At 48.0% G+C, this 18465-nt stretch overlaps 3 protein-coding genes across 3 annotated transcripts; 1 reads left to right on the forward strand and 2 right to left on the reverse strand.

Moving 5' to 3' along the window:
• Positions 1-736: 736 nt before the first annotated feature.
• Positions 737-4210, reverse strand: LOC109766323 (F-box/LRR-repeat protein At3g26922-like). Its single transcript, XM_020325089.1, has 2 exons — positions 3490-4210; positions 737-819 (listed from the first exon to the last, which is right to left on the reverse strand). The coding sequence occupies exons 1-2, from the start codon at positions 4208-4210 to the stop codon at positions 737-739; spliced, it is 804 nt and encodes a 267-aa protein (XP_020180678.1).
• A 1882-nt stretch (positions 4211-6092) lies between these two features.
• LOC109766318 (phenolic glucoside malonyltransferase 2) lies at positions 6093-7635 on the reverse strand. Its single transcript, XM_020325083.3, has one exon. It carries the CDS (start codon positions 7594-7596, stop codon positions 6235-6237), a length of 1362 nt encoding a protein of 453 aa, XP_020180672.1. The 5' UTR covers positions 7597-7635; the 3' UTR covers positions 6093-6234.
• A 2643-nt stretch (positions 7636-10278) lies between these two features.
• On the forward strand, positions 10279-11816 carry LOC109766319 (phenolic glucoside malonyltransferase 1). The gene has a single exon (XM_020325084.3). The coding sequence runs from the start codon at positions 10317-10319 to the stop codon at positions 11673-11675; it is 1359 nt and encodes a 452-aa protein (XP_020180673.1). The 5' UTR covers positions 10279-10316; the 3' UTR covers positions 11676-11816.
• The last annotated feature ends 6649 nt before the right edge of the window (positions 11817-18465 follow it).

Raw genomic sequence — 18465 nt, forward strand, 5'->3', positions numbered from 1 at the left:
CCACTCAGGGGTTGACCCTTGCCCGCACACGCGTTTGTTGATTGATCGGATTCAACGGATCACTTTGCATCGGCGGCGCACAGCAGAACTCTAAATCCTTGCGTCGGCGGCTTATTCGCTACGGGCGACTCACGGCCGCACCCCGGGCCGACGGCGGGTCGCGGGTGTGGATTGGAGGGTCGCGGCGGCGACTTTGCAACAGAGGCCACGCGGCAGCTGAGGCGGCTCACAGGCCGGGCCACGGCGGCTCCAATTGGTGCTTGCAGCGATTTGTGGACGGCAGCCGACGGCTCGGGAACTGGCGACTCTGAGTAGGCCCTGATGAAGACAAGAGCTCGGAGTAGGCCACAATGGAGCGGAGCCTGTGGCGGTTCAGCAGAAGTGTAGACCGGGTCAGAGGCAAGGAGAGGCCACGACGGCTCCATGGCAAGGCACGGCTGAGCCGGCGGCGGGCTGGAAAAACGTTGGTGCCGCGGGGCTGGAAAGACGTCCTGCGAAGGGGCGGCTCATGGCGGAGGAGCGGCTCCGGGCCGGCTCAACGGAGATAAGCCGAGGAGGCAGTTCTGCGAGGTCAGGCTGCGGCGGCGGAGTCCTTCCCTGCTTCTGGATTGTGGTCAGTCCCGGGAGTTTACGTCCATAGTAATTTTTCTTCCATATTTCTTGTCTCAGTCTCCTGGTGGTTTCCTTGGGGCGTGCCCCAATCGTATTTGACCAAAGGAAAGAAACAATTCTGGCTTTAGTTCACGTATGAGTCGAAGATGCCCCCGTACTTGAAAACCTTGAACTTGTTGCTTTCATGTAATGAAACAGTATTCTTATCTGTATCGTTCACATCAGGAAAAAATTAGTAGCAATAATAGATTATTCCCTCAGGACTTGAAGTCTGGTCAACACAGACGTGGAGCAGCGGAAAATTTTGGAACAATTACTGCACCCTTGCACCGGCTCAGAGACAGTGACGACGCGTGAGATCCGTACGGCGGCTCTTATTTAGCAGTTTCGCCGCATTTTGGACTTCTTGATATCCTCTTCGATTTATTTTTGGTCTCCAACGAGAGTAGTTTTCCATCAGATGCAAACTTGACGTGTGTCCGCCGTCCGTGTTACTTTTTACTGTAATTTGACAGATTACACATCCGGTGGCGGCGGCTCAACAGCAACCCTAAATCCTTTTGAACCTTAAATCTGGATGGATAAACTAGAAGCTGATGCAAATCCTTCCAAACTGGTTCTTCTTCATCCGGAAAATTTTAAACTTCTCAATCCCTGCGAGAGATCCCTCCAAGAACTCAACACCACCGTGCGCGAGCCCCACGGTGGGCGCCAACTGTCGTGGAATTGTCACGGCAGATGTCCTTAGTGTCAGGACTTAGTCGCGAGGCCAGCGCATCTATGTAGTAGCTTGAGAGGGGTTGGGCGGAATCGAGAGACGCAACACAAGACAAGGGTTTAGACAGCTTCGGGCCCCGGGAAACATCATCCGGTAACAACCCTACATGCTGTTTGAGGCTAGGTCTCATTATGATCACGGGAGAGTCGCCGGGAACCGGCTCTCGGTGTCTAGCCCTAGAGATTGTTTCTTGTTGCTCGTCCCTCTTTGGGGAGCCCTGCCCCTCCTTATATAAGTTGAAGGGGCGGGTTACATGACTAGTCGTAGTAGTTTTAGGACTACTCAATTACAAGTGGAGTCCTAGTCTTGCTTCCTTTGCAAGGAAATATTCCTTACGCTTTCCTCTTAAGCCGGCCCACCATAACATGAGCCGGTCTTCTGGGCCTTGGGCCCTTGTCATCTGTCTGACCCGCCGTCGGGGCCATTATTAAGTCGCCAGGCTCGTGAGTCGTCACACCAGTGAACCGCCAGACCCATGAGTCGCCAATCCTCCGGCGGGTTACGATGAAGCGCCAAGTCCGGCCGGGTCATACTTCCGGCCGGGTCATACCGCGGGGTATATCCCCGACAGAAGGGGAGTGTGAAGAAGAATGCTGTATATTGGAAGAAGTACGTAAATATGATGGATGTGTGTCATCTCTGCACTTTAGACGAACTGATAGCAGATGACTTTCCTCAGCATCTGCCATCATGATGAAACTGTTAGAGTTGTGTCGAATATTGTGTACAAGGTAGGTTACAGTTGGACTATGAGTTGTATTGTGTTTACATAGGATGTGGAGTTGTGTCCTAGTAGGACACTTGTATCCTAGGCCTCTCTTATATAGCGAGGGTAGACACACGATGTAACCTATGCCAACATAATAGCACAGGCGCGCAAGGGGGAGCCGGCGGCGTGTGCCGGCGTCCGGGTGGCCGGTGTGCGGTATTGTGACGGTGTCAAGGGGAGGAGCGCCCGTAGTCAGGCCCCGGGATGTAGCCATATCGGTGAACCTCGTTAACAAATCTCGGTGTCGTGCTCGTGTGATTGCTTGGTCCTCGGATGATCGACGGTATGCCTCAGATTTAGTCTAATAGAAACCGTCGGTAAGAGCTATCTTACAACAAGTGTGAAGAAGAATGCTGTTTATAAGTGTATTGATGTTATTATGTATTGTTATTTATAAATTATGATTATATCTTGTTGTTTATGATTATGTGTCGCTCAAATTGATGTTATGCAAACACTGGTATTTCAACCCGCGGGTACCCATTTACTCTGTCAGGTGACGGGTATGGGAAAATTTTGTACCCACTAGCGGGTATGGATACAGATGATGGGTAAACTTAAATGAGATGGGTAAGGGTATGGGGTGGCTCCACCCGTACCCAAACCCTATGGGTGCCATGGATTGCACATCCCGAATTTCTAGTACTAGTAAAAGGAAAATTAGGGAGATAACACGGTCTGATATTCAAACTGGGCAGAAACTAGCAAACAAATCATAGAAAATATAATAGTGTAATTACATACGGTTCTGCTAATCGATTTTAGTTAGTTCAATCTTGTTGTTTGGTAGATTCCTCCACATGCCCACCAAAAACTTAACCAGTAGGTGGACATGGACAGATCCATCACCCTCTTTGTATATGATTTCACCAAGTCTAAGGCTCTCACACTTGAAATACACCAAGTCCTGCGAATCACTGTGAAGGTGTTCCTTCATGTCCTTGTTTGGTGTAAATTCCAAAGCCTGTAGAACAGCATAAATAACTAATATTACGGAGGAAACTGAGTTATGCATGGTAATACATAGTTGACGATGAAAGAAGATGCAGCAGCACCTTGCACCGGCGCAAAGTGAGCTTCTGTATAGGTGACGCGAGTTCCGCAGGAAAGGCTCCAGCCCCATGAAGTCTTGGGCAATATGACACTCATCGAGGGACAATGTCCTCAGGTTGTGGAATACAGGAAACTTGGAATAATCCAGCAACTGCATGTAACGGATTGAGACTGTTATAGTTTTTATACTTTATAAACTTGATAAATCTAATGGATGCTAAGAAGGAGGAGAAAACAAATGTACCGTGAGGGCAAAATCCGACACATGCAGACTGACATGATTCGTGTGCAGTTGTAGCGAAATAGAAATCAAGCTGGATGGATGCATCGACAAGAGATGGCATTGTATGTGGTTCGGTGGTATCAAGGATCCAAGCAAGCTCGTCCGCCGTCAGGCGAAGAGAAACAAGAGCAGGGGCCTCTATGATGAAGGCAAAAATATCATCACCATCCTCATCGTAGTTGAAGTCGATGACCAATTTTTTGAGTGAGGAGGAGGCGATCTTGACATTGCCGGTGGTCAAGAAGTAGCAGTTTTCCAGTCGCACCTCCTCCAGAGCAGGGCAGCGGGAATTGATGTGGCTCGCAAGATCATTCAGGTTCAGATCATCAAGGTTGGACAGACGCAAGATTTTGAGCCGGCAAGGCCATGATGATGTACCAATATCTTGGAGGATGGTGCTGCGGACCAAATCCCAATCCCAACGCTCCCAGGTCGCGTGCAGCCGGAAGTCTTCCAGGAGCGCGACACTATGGCTGCGCAGAAGGTTGGTGGTGAAGTTCTGGAAGTAAGGCGGCCCGCTGGTGAAGTCCCCGTCGTCGATGTGGAGGCACGGCACGGCGCGCCAGAGGCTCCTCCACCTTGTGGACAACACGCACGTCTGGGCCATCTGCAGGGCCTTGAGGCGCGACAGGATGGCGCGCAGGAGTTCGTCCGGCAGCGCGCTCAGACGGTCGTCGGCTTGGCGCGGACGCTTCGGCTTGGTGAAGGCGTCCATGGAGCGCACTGGCCTTAGTTTTTCCGTTGGTGTCGAGATTAATCTGCTGATTGCAGGGGCGGCGCCGCCATGTGCAAGGAGAGGGAATTGGGAATCTGATATATGCCTATCCCTTTTTTTTTCCCTCCGTTCTTCAACTATTTTAATTTTCCATTTTACCTATTGCTGGGTAGGCATGTTGCGGGCAGGTATTACGAGATAGCAGTGTATGACACGTATGTGCTAGGCAAACTTGCATTATTTATTCATTTATTATTTATTTTTGACACTAAGACACGATCGTTCACAAGGCAAGGCCGTAGGAGAGGCACACCCCTCCTATTTATATCTAGATGTGCCCTTATTATTATTCAAAAATGCTACACTTGCGGAAATCTGTCTCGGGCTGATCTTACGGTCCCCTTGCTCGCCAACCCCCCTCCTGATTTTCACTGCTGGGCCCCCGTCCTCCCTAATCTTCTCCAACCATATTTTGACACATGAGTCTGTAACATCTATCCCGTAGAAATATGTCCGTAAGTCTAGCATTGTTGCCTTGTTATTACACATCTAAATGACTTAATCAAGCATAAAACGGAAAAAGAAAAAAAAAACACCCACAGGAATCTCTGCGTAAAATCAATTACATAGAATTTAGAAGTGCAATAGTTATGGCACATCTCGATGTGCTTTAGCAAAAGTAATCTAGATGCCCCCTTGTTATTACACATCTTAATGACTTAGCATAAAATAGAAAAAATAAAACACCCACACAAATCTCTGCGCAAGATCAATTACATAGAACTTAGATGTGCAATACTTATGACACACGCCTCGTGTTTTGGTAGGACTAAATTGACTGATCAATTCCACCGAGCTCCTACAATGGCCAACCTCCCGTCCCCGACGACGGTGTACAAGGCAAGGCTCATGGAGATCCCGGGCTACTCCAAGCTGTGGCAGATGACCCCCGCCTCCCTGTCGACTCTGGTCGACACGTTGCTCTTCCGCGGCCAATTTTGGCAAGTCAAGATGTTGCCCTGGGATTTCGTCAAGGGTGTACCTGACTTTGTGTCTGTCTTTGTCTTTATTCGTGGCATGGAACACTCTCTGATCCAGGCACCAGCATCACCATACATATCCTGGATGAATCCTGGTCCTCGGAGCGCACCGCCTTCCACGAGGTGCGCCAAGTCACCGTCGACAACGGACTTGCGGGCATGAGGGTCAAGAGGAGCGAGTTGGAGGCGGCATCTTGTGTCCACAATGCCATCATCCCTATGGGGTGCACTCTCATGTTCTTCGACGCGAAGAAGTACAAGAAGCAGCAGCGGGCAGCAGCTAGGGTAGAGTGGTGGCGACGGATTAGAAGCAGCTTATCCAAGAATAATATACTTCTAAGGAGCAACTCCAACCATAGATCAACAAGCTCGAAGTCCAAGCCTAACAAGGTCCAGAGAGCTGTCATTGTGGAGCAGCCGAGAACAAGGTCCAGAGATCTTATGTGATCACCGCTAGCTGGTTGTCGCTGATGAGGGCATACCAGCTGATCATTATCGCTGGAACTCTAAATTGTCGGGGATGCCTCTTACCTCCTCGGTGACTCTCCAGACATTTCGCTTCCTTGGTCACAACTGATCCGTCAAGGTCTACCCCGACTGGTTCAGCGAAGGGTGTACCTAGACTTAACCAAAATTTAGTCAAGTGACACAACATATAAAAAAAGAAAAAACTTATTTTTTCACATATCTCCACCTAAGATCTCACGAATATAGCATCAATCGAGACTCGTTAAGTCTCAGTCGTCTGAGATTTAGCAATCTCGTTCAGCGAAATGTCAGCCGACTTTTTCACCCTTGTATATAATTCTTTCATAAAGTTGGTTAAACATTGAATGTTTAACTTATGAAAACAAAAACTAATATGCACTGTGTTTTAGAATGGAGAGTGTACTGCAATACAAGAACTTGACGTCGGCCCATCTAAAGGACTCTTCCCATTACCCACAAAAGAAATACTCTTCTCATTAAACATAGACTCATCTCTTACATGCCGATCGCATGCATGGCATCAGAAAAGCACCGCTGGAAATGCTCCATGCCGCCCGCCGAAAACGTTAGCCCCACCTCGACGCCACCATCGCCGTTGCGCGCATCTGCCACCGGCATCGCGCCAGGCATCGCTCCAGACACCGCCACCACCTTAGCCGGCCTCCCGAACCCGAAGTCGACGTCATACACGTGGAACCTCGGCGACCCCACCACGAACATCATGCCGGCCTTTGCGGCCTCCATCACCCTCTTGCCGCATCCGTCCCACCTCTCCTGGTACCCCTCACCCACCACCTCCTCGAGCGCGTTCGCGATTGCCGTGAATGCCGTGAAGAGACCTCCCGTGCCGGCCACCGTGAGCTCATCGTGGCGCGCGACGGCGATGGCCGGGATGCTGCAGTTGCCAAAGTATGTGGCAGGGAGGGGCGGTTTCAACCGCGCCCGGTGATCCACAGAGAAGAGGAAGTGGGTAGTTTTTGCTTGACCTTGTTCCTGATCCTTTTTGGCTCGGTAGTAGCAGGACCAGATGAAGGTGTAGGCCGCGAGCGTCGACGAGCATCTGCGCGGCGGCGCACCGTGCCTCGTCGCCTCTCCGGCGAGCGCTTCCTTGATGGCAGTTAGGACCTCTTGACGCAGCGTGAAGGTGGCGACGAGCTGGTCGTCGGGGACGGAGGACACGCTGCTGGTCACGAATTCCATCTCGTTGCCGCCGCTGGGCATTCCTTGGCAGTAGATGTCGTAGAGGCCCCTGGGGTCAGCGACGAGCGTGTGGTCCAACACGGGTGGCGGCGGCATTTCGACGGCACCGTTGCAGAGGGCGGCCCAGGTGTGCAGGAGGTGGGTGGAGCTGGCGTCGTCACCGGCGGTGTGGTGCATAGTTACGCCGAGCGCGACGCCCCGCCCACCGAGCAGCACTGTGGCCTGCAGGGCGAGCACGGCGCGGCCCTTTGGAAGCGACGGCACGAGAGGCGCGAGCATGGCGACCTGCACGGGGCCGTCGCTGGCGAGGTCACCGACGTCGGCGTCATACTCGGCGACGGTGAAGGAGACGCCATCGCCCGGCTGGTAGAAGAGCTCGTAGCGGTTGGTGTCGGGGGCGAGACGGACATGGCCGGCGAGCGGGTAGAAGAGGTTGAGCGCCTTGGAGAGGGATGCCCTGAGGTCGGAGAGGAGCTGCTGGACATTGCCGTGGTGGTGGTGGTCCTGGAGACGGTAGTGGAAGAGTCGCTGGACGGGCGGCCCTCGCAGCCATTTGACGTCAAAGAAGGTGAGCGGGAGGGAGTGCGGTGGGAGGTCGACGTCGGATGGCGTGACAACGTCGGCATGCAGGACGCAGAGATTGCTATCGGCACCCATGTTGTTGGATGGATATGATGGATGGGGATGTGCATCGTATATTCGTGTTCATTATTCCTATATATAGTGAAGAGTGATAGTGCATGTTATACACTGTAGGTGCAGGAGGCAGGTGGGTAGGTAGCAGCGTGGCAGCTTGAGTAGGTCATGGAGCGAAGCACGTGCTGGGTAGGTATTCCGGTATGTTGGTAGCAGCGTGTCATCTAGCTTGCTCTGGTTAATTAGCAATTTGTTTATGAAAATTGCTTTTGGAGACCGAGCACCGTTTGCAATTTTTAAAATCAAAATTTATATTTCTATGTTTTAAACAATTGTGAAACAAACACATATCACTAGTAGGAAACAGGGCTTTGGTTCTGGCCAGACCAGAGCAATAGTCCCGGTAGCCTTACGAATCAGGACTAATGTGAGTATCAGTCCCGGTTCATGGCTCCGGGGTGGTGTTGCATCTCGGTGGTCCTCGGGTTGCCCGGCGGCGGCTGTCTCCTGCAACGCGCTGGCCGGGTGTGTGGCACGCCCGCGTCTCCCTTCACCCCCTACCCTGCAGGTCCGGCTTTGGCCCCGGTGCCCCATGGACCTGCGCCCTCCTCCTGCGTCCATGGTTGGCCGGGGCGGCTCCAGATCCGACGCTCGCCGCGACTGAACTGCGTCTCCTTCCAGTTCCTCCGGCTGGTCGGCATCTCGGCAGCTCCGCAACCACCCCCTGCAGGCGTTCTTGGTTGGCCGGCATCCATCCCGGTGCGGCTTCGACTCCGGCGTGCTCCTGGAGCTGCGTCCCCTTCCAGCTTCTTCGGCTTGCCTGGTGTCCCCGCGGCTCCGGTCCTGGCGGCCTGGATCTGCGCCTTTCCGGATCCAGGCTCGTCCGAGTCTTCGGCCACCATCGCACCCCCTTGCATCCTCGGCTGCCCACCCCGCCCACCTCTGTGCTCCATCCGCCCCTCCGCCTGTTCCATAGCTCGCTCCTCCGGCAACGCTTGTTGGCCCCTTCGTTGGCAGGCGTTGCTCCCTTTCCTGCGATGGCGGCTTCAGCCTCTGACTTGACTTCCTTTTCCTCGACTTTCCGCTCCGATGGCTTGGGATTGCTCAGACATGGCCAGGGAGAAATCCCTGCTCGACCTTTCGACGCTGGTAGTGGCGACACCCGCGGGTGCCGTCCCCTTCTTGGAGGCGCTGCCATGGCTGCTATCTGTGCCCCTCTTTAAGCATCAGGGGACGCCCTAGGTCCAGTTTTGCGGATCGGACGGTGACGGCGCCCCGGCGTCGTTCTCCTTCATGAAGGCGCCGTCTTGATTGCTCGCGGTGTCCTCGGCGGTAGTTTTGAGGATGTCGGTTGTCATGATGGTTTGGTTCGGGTTGCGTCCCAGGTTGGCGAGTTTAGCCATGTTTCTTTTTTTTCTGTTTGGGCTGAGCATCCCGTGTCCCTCTGCTCCGGTTGCCATGTCATGCCTTCTGCGTTCGTGTCATGTGATGTATCCCATGTACTCACTCTTAACTTCTTCTATCAATGAAATGATACGCATCAAAAAAGTCCCAGTTCAAGCGGCTAGAACGTCGGCCGGGGCTCGGCAGGCATCAGTCCCTGTTCAGATGGGACCTTTAGTCCCGGTTGGTGTCTCCAACCGGGACTAATGGGGTTGTCGCTCTTTAGTCCCGGTTGATGTCTCCAACCGGGACTATAAGTTAGTCATGATAACAACTAGTGGATAAGGTAGCAAAATGCATGCATGTAAAGATGGGTATTAATGTAGCATATTGCAATTTCCTATCTGTATCAATCTAATATTGTAACATATTGCAATTTCTTATGGGTATCAATGCATTGTGTGCAAAACACTGCCATCGCAGCAAATGCCGACGCGACAGCTTTATTTCATTTACCTAGGAAACACTTTCAGTGGCGGGCGTTAAAACATTCAGCCACTGGTACAGACATTACCAGTGGTGGTCGGCGTGCCCTCAATGATGACATGTTAGCAATGGCGGGAAGTCGGTGGTGGGAGCCCCTCATCATCGTTCCCGCCCCCTGCCCGCTTATGTCAGTTTTAGTGTTTATTTTTACCCACTGTTTTGTACTTTCATTGTTACTTTTCCATAACCGATTAGAGAGTAACCGCATCATATCGCAATTTATCAACCATAAGCTGAGCCTAAAAGAATACAACAAAGACTCAAAAATTTGCATGCATTTTATTGCCAAGTTTTGAATGATTGATGGAATATTATTTGTGTTTACTATATATGATGAAAACTATTACACGATATTAACAATTTCGAGCACACTTCGATTTTTTCTACACATTTAAGTTCACAGCTAGTTATTCCTAATAGAGCAAGAAATCACAATCTATTTTTGTAATATGCAAATACATATATAAGAATTTAAATCGCGAAAACGAAATAAAGAATTATGAAATTACGAATGTATGCCCGGACCACTTTTGCTAAGTCCCTCCAACGAAAATGAGTGGGTACATGGCCGTTGAAACGAGCGGACGAGAGAGCAGACGTACTACAAAACAAACGGAGGAGACGTTGGATCCATATATACGATGGCCAGATGAGAACCCAACCAACCGTCACGTGCTTGGCTTCATAACCTACTCAGTCTGCCACGCTGCACGCTACCTACCTGCCTCATGCATGCACCGACAGTGTAACATGTGTAGAGTATATGAGTATAACATGCACCGTATGCACGTCTATCCATCCATGTGCCGGAGATGGTGATGGGTGCTGATAGCAATCTCCGGGTCCTAGACGCCGGCGTGGTCAGGCCGTCCAACCTCCACCTCCCGCCGCGCTCACTCCCACTCACTTTCTTTGACGTCAAATGGCTCCGCCCGCCGCCTGTCCAGCGCCTCTACCTCTACCGCCTCCACCACCACCAAGACACCACCCACCTAATCTCTGACCTCAAGGTCTCGCTCTCCAAGGCCCTCACCCTCTTCTACCCGCTGGCCGGCCATGTCCGCCTCACCCCTGGCGCTCCCAACAGCAACCGCTACGAGCTCTTCTACCAGCCGGGCGACGGTGTCTCCTTCACCGTCGCCGAGTACGACACCGACATCGACGACCTTGCCCAGGACGACCCCGTCCAGGTGGCCAAGCTCGCGCCTCTGGTGCCACCGCTGCCCAAAGGCCGTGCCGTGCTCGCCGTGCAGGCCACGGTGCTATCCGGGGGGCAGGGCCTCGCTCTCGGTGTCACCGTGCATCACACCGCCTGCGACGGTGCCAGCTCCACGCACTTCATGGACACCTGGGCTGCGGCCTGCGCTGGCGCCGACATGCCGCCAACTCCCGTCATTGACCGCACGCTCATCGCCGACCCCAGAGGTCTATACGACATCTACTGCAAAGGACTGCCGAGCGACGACGAGATCGAGTTCATGAGCAGCAGCGTGTCCTCTATCCCGGACGACCAGCTCCTCGCCACATTCACGCTGCCTCAGGAGCTCCTACACGGCGTCAAGAATATGCTTGCCGATGAGGCTGCCAAGCAGGGCGCGCCATCTCCCAGATGCTCGTCGCTGCTCGCCGCCTTCAGTTTAATGTGGTCCTGCTACTGCCGAGCCAAAGAGGAACAAAACCAAACAAAAACAACCTACTTCCTCTTCTCTGTGGATCACCGAGCGCGATTGAAGCCGCCCGTCCCTGACAGGTACCTAGGGAACTGCCTAGGTCCGGCAATCGCTGCCGCGCGCCATGACGAGATTGCGGCTACCGGCAAGGGAGGCCTCTTGGTGGCATTCATGGCATTGTCCGACGCCCTCCAGGAAGAGGTGGGCGAGAGTTCACAGGACAGGTGGGACGGGTGTGTTGAGCGGGTGAAGGAGGCGGTCAAATCTGGTGTCCTCTCCGTCGCTGATTCACCAAGGTTCCGCGTGTACAACCTCGATTTCGGGTTCGGGAAGCCGGTGAAGGTGGATGTGGTGTCCGTGGCAAAAACCTCCGCAATATCGGTGGAGGAGGCACGCAACCACGGTGGCGGCATCGAGGTAGGGATCTCATTGCCGACAAGCAGCATGGAGAGTTTTCAGCGGTGTTTTGCCGATGCCATGCAAGAGCTAGCGGGTCTATAGTTGATGAGAAAAGCCCTTGCTTGGATGGATCAACATGCATGTGTTTCTTTGTTGTAATATGATACGAGTGTAACTTTTCAAGTTTTCATATCTAGTTTATATCAATTTATAATGCATGATTTAATAACTTATTTGAACTAACATACTTGCTATCACACATGACATAAGGCAGAATTGCATGTTTCATGTGACTGATAATGTCCCTAGAAATACAGTTATATGTTCAAACAAATGTAGGAGAAAGGTAGATTCGCTTAGATGTGCAATTTCGTGGAAATATATGCTCATTTATGGTCCGGGGATATATTCAAAATTAAATTATTGTACACACTTAGCCAGAGTTCATGTTACATAGAGTTAGTACAAAGTTGAGTCATCTATTTTGGAACGGAGGGAGTATAACTTTTCATAGAACGGAGCGCAAAGAAAATTATTTTTGTTTGCCAAGTTTGATCAATTTATTTTTTGAATTTAAGGGGTTTCTCCCCGCCCTAGCTTTTTATTAAAAGCCGAGCCAAACAGCCAACAAACAAACGTTCCACAGCTCCCTCCCACAGCCATCGGTAGGTGCAACAGAATCATTACAAGTTTTTTAAGCATCATCAACAACCGTTTGACAAGCGCTCAACAAGAAGGAAGCACATGATACAAAGAACACAGCGTGACCCCCTATTAGAGCTACCTATCGGAACTACCCAAGCTATTCTAATTCTAAAGAGCTCCCCTCGATGATGATTGAGAAGTCGCAAACATGTGAGGAGCAGTGATGCTTGAACTTTGACACAAAGCACCTTCCATTGACGCACAAAAGACCCTATCAAGCCCATAACACACTTCAGACTTTGTCATATTCGACCTTGAAAAGCAAATTCATTTCAAAACCACATCCACCTTTATTGTTGAATATAGCAAAACCAACATATGAATTATTTGCATCTATATAAGTGAATTTGGTACCCATACCTTTGTACATTCACTAGTAGAAAACAGGGCATCGGTCCCAGTTTCAGAGGGCCTTTAGTCCCGGTTCTGCAACCGTGACAAAACGATCGGGACTAATGCCCATTGCTTTTAGTCCCGGTTGACTTACGAGCCGGGACTAAAGGAGCTCCACGTGGCCGCTGTTGGGCGCCCAGGCAGGAGGACCTTTAGTCCCGGTTGGTAACACCTACCGTGACTAAAAGGCAGCCACGCGTCAGCAGCTCTCAGGCGCTGGGTTTTTTTTTGAAAGGGGGGTTTAGGGGTTTTGGAGGGTTTATGGTTTTCATATTGTGTTAGCTGGCTACTACAAATAGAGAGAAGTGACCTCTCTTTCTCCGTGCTTGGTCGACCTAGCTACTACATATGGAGAGAACGAGACGCTAGCTAGTAAGCAAATGAAGGAACCATTAATCATCATCATCATCATTATAATAACAACTCATCATCATAGTCATATATATAGGAACTAGCTCATCAATCTAGCACAAAGGTAGCACATAACTCATCATGATAAGAACTCATCATCATAGTCATATATGAACCAGCTCATCATTCTAGCACAATGTAGCACATAAAAACCTAAGACCACCTACTCTCTCGAAGGTAAAATAGCATAAAACAGGTAAACCCCTGATTCTCCATTATGAAGAATACAGATGAACCTATCTCCCATTTGTCGGTTGCGCTTGATGTTGCCCCAAGTAGTTCTCTGTGATCTTTCAGAACTTTTCTCCAATCTTGATTGTGAGGATGTCATCGCTTCGACGAATCGTGTATGCACTGCGGTGATACGTAGGCCAACTTGGCCGTAAGTTAACAATCCTCATGTCACCTTTCATTTCTATAAATCTAGGTATACAATCCGTCGGGAGTTTCTGTTGAAGAACATCATAATAACATACTTAGCAAACTATAGTTTAGCTTAAAAGAAACTATGCAAAAAATGCACTGATGACATAATAGGAAAAATCTTACCATGATATCTCGATGGATGTTACCGTAGTTCAACACGTGCACTAGTGGCACGTATTGAGAATAACTTGGAGAGGTATGATAATTCGTCTTAAAAGTCTCAACATCTTTAATCCATGAAACAAAATGATGTATCTCCTCGGAATTTAGCTCAGACCCATAACTGTAGTAGGTTTTGTCTACTACTTTCCGTACATTTCTTGAAGAATGGAAACACACATAGAAGTAGAAGTGGAAGCATATGAACATCGACCCAAATGTCGATATTAGCTTCGTCGACATTATCTTCATCCAGGTCATCTTCATGAGCATCACCCAGATTGAAGGTGATAGACATACCCTCCTGAAAACCATACGCCTTGCATAATACTGCCCAGTTCGAGCAACCAAAATGGGAGTAGGTCACCGCATTGTATAACTTTACGTTAAAAGCATAACCATGATGGGTCCTGAGGTGAACTCTCTTTATCCGCATATTCTCATGATCTTCAAAATCCAGCTTCTCCAAGACATAACGTCTTGCATGGCAGGGGATGCACTAGTTGAATTGTCGAAAGCGGAAATTACACGTTGAAGAAACATAAGTCATGCTTATTTACGGAAAAAGACTTGTCGTCGTTGCATAGAATATAAACATCGAAGGTCTCGTCGAGCTTAATACTGAAGCGTCGACCGCCTTCCAGGTGAGGCCTATCGCACAGACCCCGGTCGTCGCCGTAGTACTCGCACTCTTGGATCCTATCGTTGTCGTCAGACATTTCCTATGTTCATAATGCAAAGGTCACTTGCATGAAAGACACCTAGACATATAACAATGCAACCACTAGATAAACTAGATATGAAGAGGCTCATGCATACAACATTGAGATACCTAGATAAAATATATATGGTGACAAAGCATGGTGGATCATCACACGAGACAGCGCGCTATGCTACCAATATAACAGTACTATCAAGCATGGCAATAGCACACAACACTATCATACTAGTTGTGACTTAATAACAGAAGGAAAATCATACTAAGCAAGTAAACATCTAAGTCATGGCATCAATCATTTCAAGCTAAGTACTATACTAGCATGAATAACATGATTCCATGCATTTCCTATCTAGCACATCATACACTTGCAAGTACATAGATATACAACATATAGTATGCAATAACATGACATACTATTGATAGAGAACAATTTACTCAATAGAAGAATGTACAACATCAACAAACTACTACGGTATATCTAAGTAAAGTCTAACCAAATGTATGAACATAAGGTACAAACTACCGTTGATATAACACATGGTAGGCATACACCCAAATATGCATTTTATTTGAGTCGGTACTAACATGGCATGGCAATCAACTAAGTATATATGAATAGCTACCATCCTAGGTAAATGAAACAACTTGGATAATTAACAAGAATTAATAGAGTAGGTTATATGCAACAAGCATAACATATATTTAGCAATATAAATCTACAACATGACATAAAGAAACCAACACCATATAATCATGGATAATATCATCTACAAAATAAGAGTAACAACTAAGTAATAATACCATCTATATAATTTGTTCTTTGATTAGCAAAGGAGCTATATTCTACCCATTTTTTTTGCACCAACAAAAATTACTCCATCTATTTGATAGTACACACAACCTATTCCACCAAAACAAATTGTTTCCATAGTTCAAAATTTTCATATTTCATTCAGTTCAAATTTGGATCAGATTCAAACTCCATGGTCAAGCCCAATTTAAATTGCTCAAAAAATTTCTAAAACTTTACCAGACTATCTTTTGTGCATCAACACCTCACCAAAAAAATTCTCAAAAATTCCTAAAATTCCTAGAGCCCTCTGGCATTTCATCATACACATGATGTGCACTGTCAAAAAATTTAGAACTTTGCCACAACTTGCCACAAATTTCTCAAAAGATGCTTGCCACAACATTACTTTGCCACATCAAATTTGCCATATTAATACTTCTACAGAAACTTGAGAGAAACTTGTTGAGTGACTACCCTAACCAAAATTTGTAATAAAGAACTTGAAGGGGGGAAGAGTGCTCACCGAGGAGCTCATGAAGGCTAGTAGCAGCAGACGAGGACGGTTGGCGACAAGGTCCGGCTGGCAACGAGGATGGGCGGCTCACGGGGGCGCGACGATGCTCGGGGAGGTTCGGCCGGCGAAGAGGAGGGAGCGGGCTCGGGGACGGTGTCGGGACAGGGAACATAGACGGCGTCGGGGGCGGCGACGAGGAGCGGGCACGGCATCGGGGGTGACAACGAGGCGACCGGGAGGTCCGGCCGGCAGCTTGGCAGCGTCGTGCTCTGCTTCATCCTCTTTGGGGGAAACTGGAGAAGTGTTTGAAATTTTTCTAAGTGTGCAGTTATATAGCCGCCCCGTTAGTCCCGGTTGGTGGCTTCAACCGGGACTAAAGGACCCCCTTTCGTCCAGGTTCGAGCCACCAACCGGGACCAAAGGTATATTTCGCCAGGCGAAAGGGCGGGAAGCCCAGGCCTTTTGTTGACACCCCCGGCCTCCCTATGCTCATATAGATCCATATCCATCATGGGACATGTATGATACAAGGGCACATTCTCCATCTTATTTTAGACCATCTCACCAATATTATGCAGCTCCGAGAATATCAACATTTGAACAATCACATGTTAAAGATCGTTTCAATCCTAAGGAATCGGTCCAGAGCTCAAGGAAGAAGAAAGAGGTGGTCAAGCAAGTTTACCGTGTTAAAAGAGATGGTCGTAAGAGTGCAACTTCAGATTTGATCTCAAATTAAAAAGATCCAATGAAAGTGTTAACATTGGCTACTAAATGCAATGAGACAAAGCAACCAATTATTGAGAGTCAAAGTGCCAAATCTGAAGAAAAGAAGTTGAGAGTGCATAAGGCCAAAAAGGAATTGCCACTGGTCAAAACAGAATCCCAGCCGAGATGCCCACTCGGCTTAACGTATTGGCAAAAGAAGGAATTACAAAAGCTTAGTGCACAAGAGCTGAGACAGAAGAACATGTCATGGGTTCCCAAGAGGATCATTCATAACAAAAATGATGTGCATGCTTCTATTGCAACAAGTACAATAAATGTGAAGAAAGAGAAGAATGGAAGCAACAAACAATTAAGCCGAAGATGTGCATCACAACATCAAAATCTTCGGTTAGCACATCATCCATTTTCTTCAACAATGCCATTGATGCCTTTGCCATGGAATTCATCCATAGGTATGATCAATTACCCTCCATGGACTTATTTTGATCCATGGATGCAACATAATTTTCTATATCATGACAAGGTATTACCAAATCACTATACATTTGGTTAGTTACATTTTTGTTGCTAATATGAAGGGGCCGAAATATTTTATTGCTATTTCATCTGTTTATTTCGGCTATACATACTTTGGTGGGTGAATTCTACATGGACCTCGTGGTAATGGCCGATATTTATCTACCGCCCTAAGAATATATCTAAGAATGGACGGTGTGGTATTCTAACATCGTCCTTAGTTTGAGTAGAGATTGAGATAAGTGCTTGCATAGAAATCTGTCAAATTGATGCCATTGAAGATATTATGCATAGACCAATTCACCAAAACTGCAAAGTGGACTTACGTTTTGATTGGGTTTGCTTTGGCTTATTAGTTTTCAGAATTTACATAAATCCAAATCATGGTTGATTTTATTATTGAGCATCATATTGACATCATGCATAATATTGATTTTAGCTTTATCTCTCTAGTACCATGGTGGTTAAATTTGTTGCAATGGCGAAGGTGTTGTTGTTGTTTATATATCTCCTTATCGTGCTATTCTGTGAAGCCTCATGCTGCTTAAAATATTTATGCACAAATGATCAAAGCCAAATATGGATTGTTATTCGGATTGAATCTTTTACTTGCTATAGGTGCTATACATATTGAGGCTTTCGGTGATTCCTTATGAGTAGTGCAATAAATATCCAAGGGTTATCAATGTTTTGACGAATCACTTATAGTTTATCTTGGGGTATGTCTAGATGCAAAATTTACCTTGGGTTGCTTTAAAAAAATTCATATATTTAGACATGACAATTCGCAAGACTTGGCATAGCAAGCATCCGGCAACTATGTTAATCATGGTGTATTGCATTTCTCTCAATAGCCGATGTTAGTCTCGTCAACATAGGTAAGGCCGAACTGAAGTCCATAGCTTCGGCCACTAATGCAATTTTTATGCAGGCGAAAGTAAGGATTGGAGAAATTTTATTATTGATTATCTACAAAATCCAAGCAAAAGGGTGAACAATATGATTCGGAGGATGACCTTGAGATACATATCTATGGAACTTTATCATCTGATTGTTAATGAAGTTGTGAAGGTTTCGCCCAAGTTTGCATTAAGGATACAAAAAAATAATGGCCAATATATAAATATCGCCCTAAGCATATAAATGGCCGATGGAGTGTTGACATCGTCCTCAGAACCAATACGGTACAAGTTATTTTTCGGTGCGCTAGCTTTGCCGAAAAACAGGGGGGCATGTGTTAACGCTCCAAAGTGGCACAATCATAGAGAGTAGGTTTAAGTTATATCAAGACTAATTAAAACTTATGATTGGAGGTCACCTCCAGATGGCTCTCTGTAAGAAGATGGAGATGGATATGAACATTGTATAAAACGGAGCTCTTAAAGATCTTCATAGAATATGTGGGAGCCAATATGAGCATCCAGGTTCCGCTATTGGTTATTGACCGGAGACGTGTCTCGGTCATGTCTACATAGTTCTCGAACCCGTAGGGTCCGCATGCTTAATTTTCGGTGACGATTTGTAT

This window comes from Aegilops tauschii, chromosome 5 (assembly GCF_002575655.3).
Source record: "Aegilops tauschii subsp. strangulata cultivar AL8/78 chromosome 5, Aet v6.0, whole genome shotgun sequence".
Lineage (NCBI taxonomy): Eukaryota > Viridiplantae > Streptophyta > Magnoliopsida > Poales > Poaceae > Aegilops > Aegilops tauschii.

Coding starts and splice junctions, on each gene's coding strand:
- LOC109766319 (XM_020325084.3), top strand. CDS start 10,317: ATGGTGATGGGTGCTGATAGCAATCTCCGGGTCCTAGACGCCGGCGTG.
- LOC109766323 (XM_020325089.1), bottom strand. CDS start 4,210: ATGGACGCCTTCACCAAGCCGAAGCGTCCGCGCCAAGCCGACGACCGT. Junction 820..3,489: donor TACAACTGCACACGAATCAT/GTCAGTCTGCAT, acceptor TGAACGATACAG/ATAAGAATACTGTTTCATTA.
- LOC109766318 (XM_020325083.3), bottom strand. CDS start 7,596: ATGGGTGCCGATAGCAATCTCTGCGTCCTGCATGCCGACGTTGTCACG.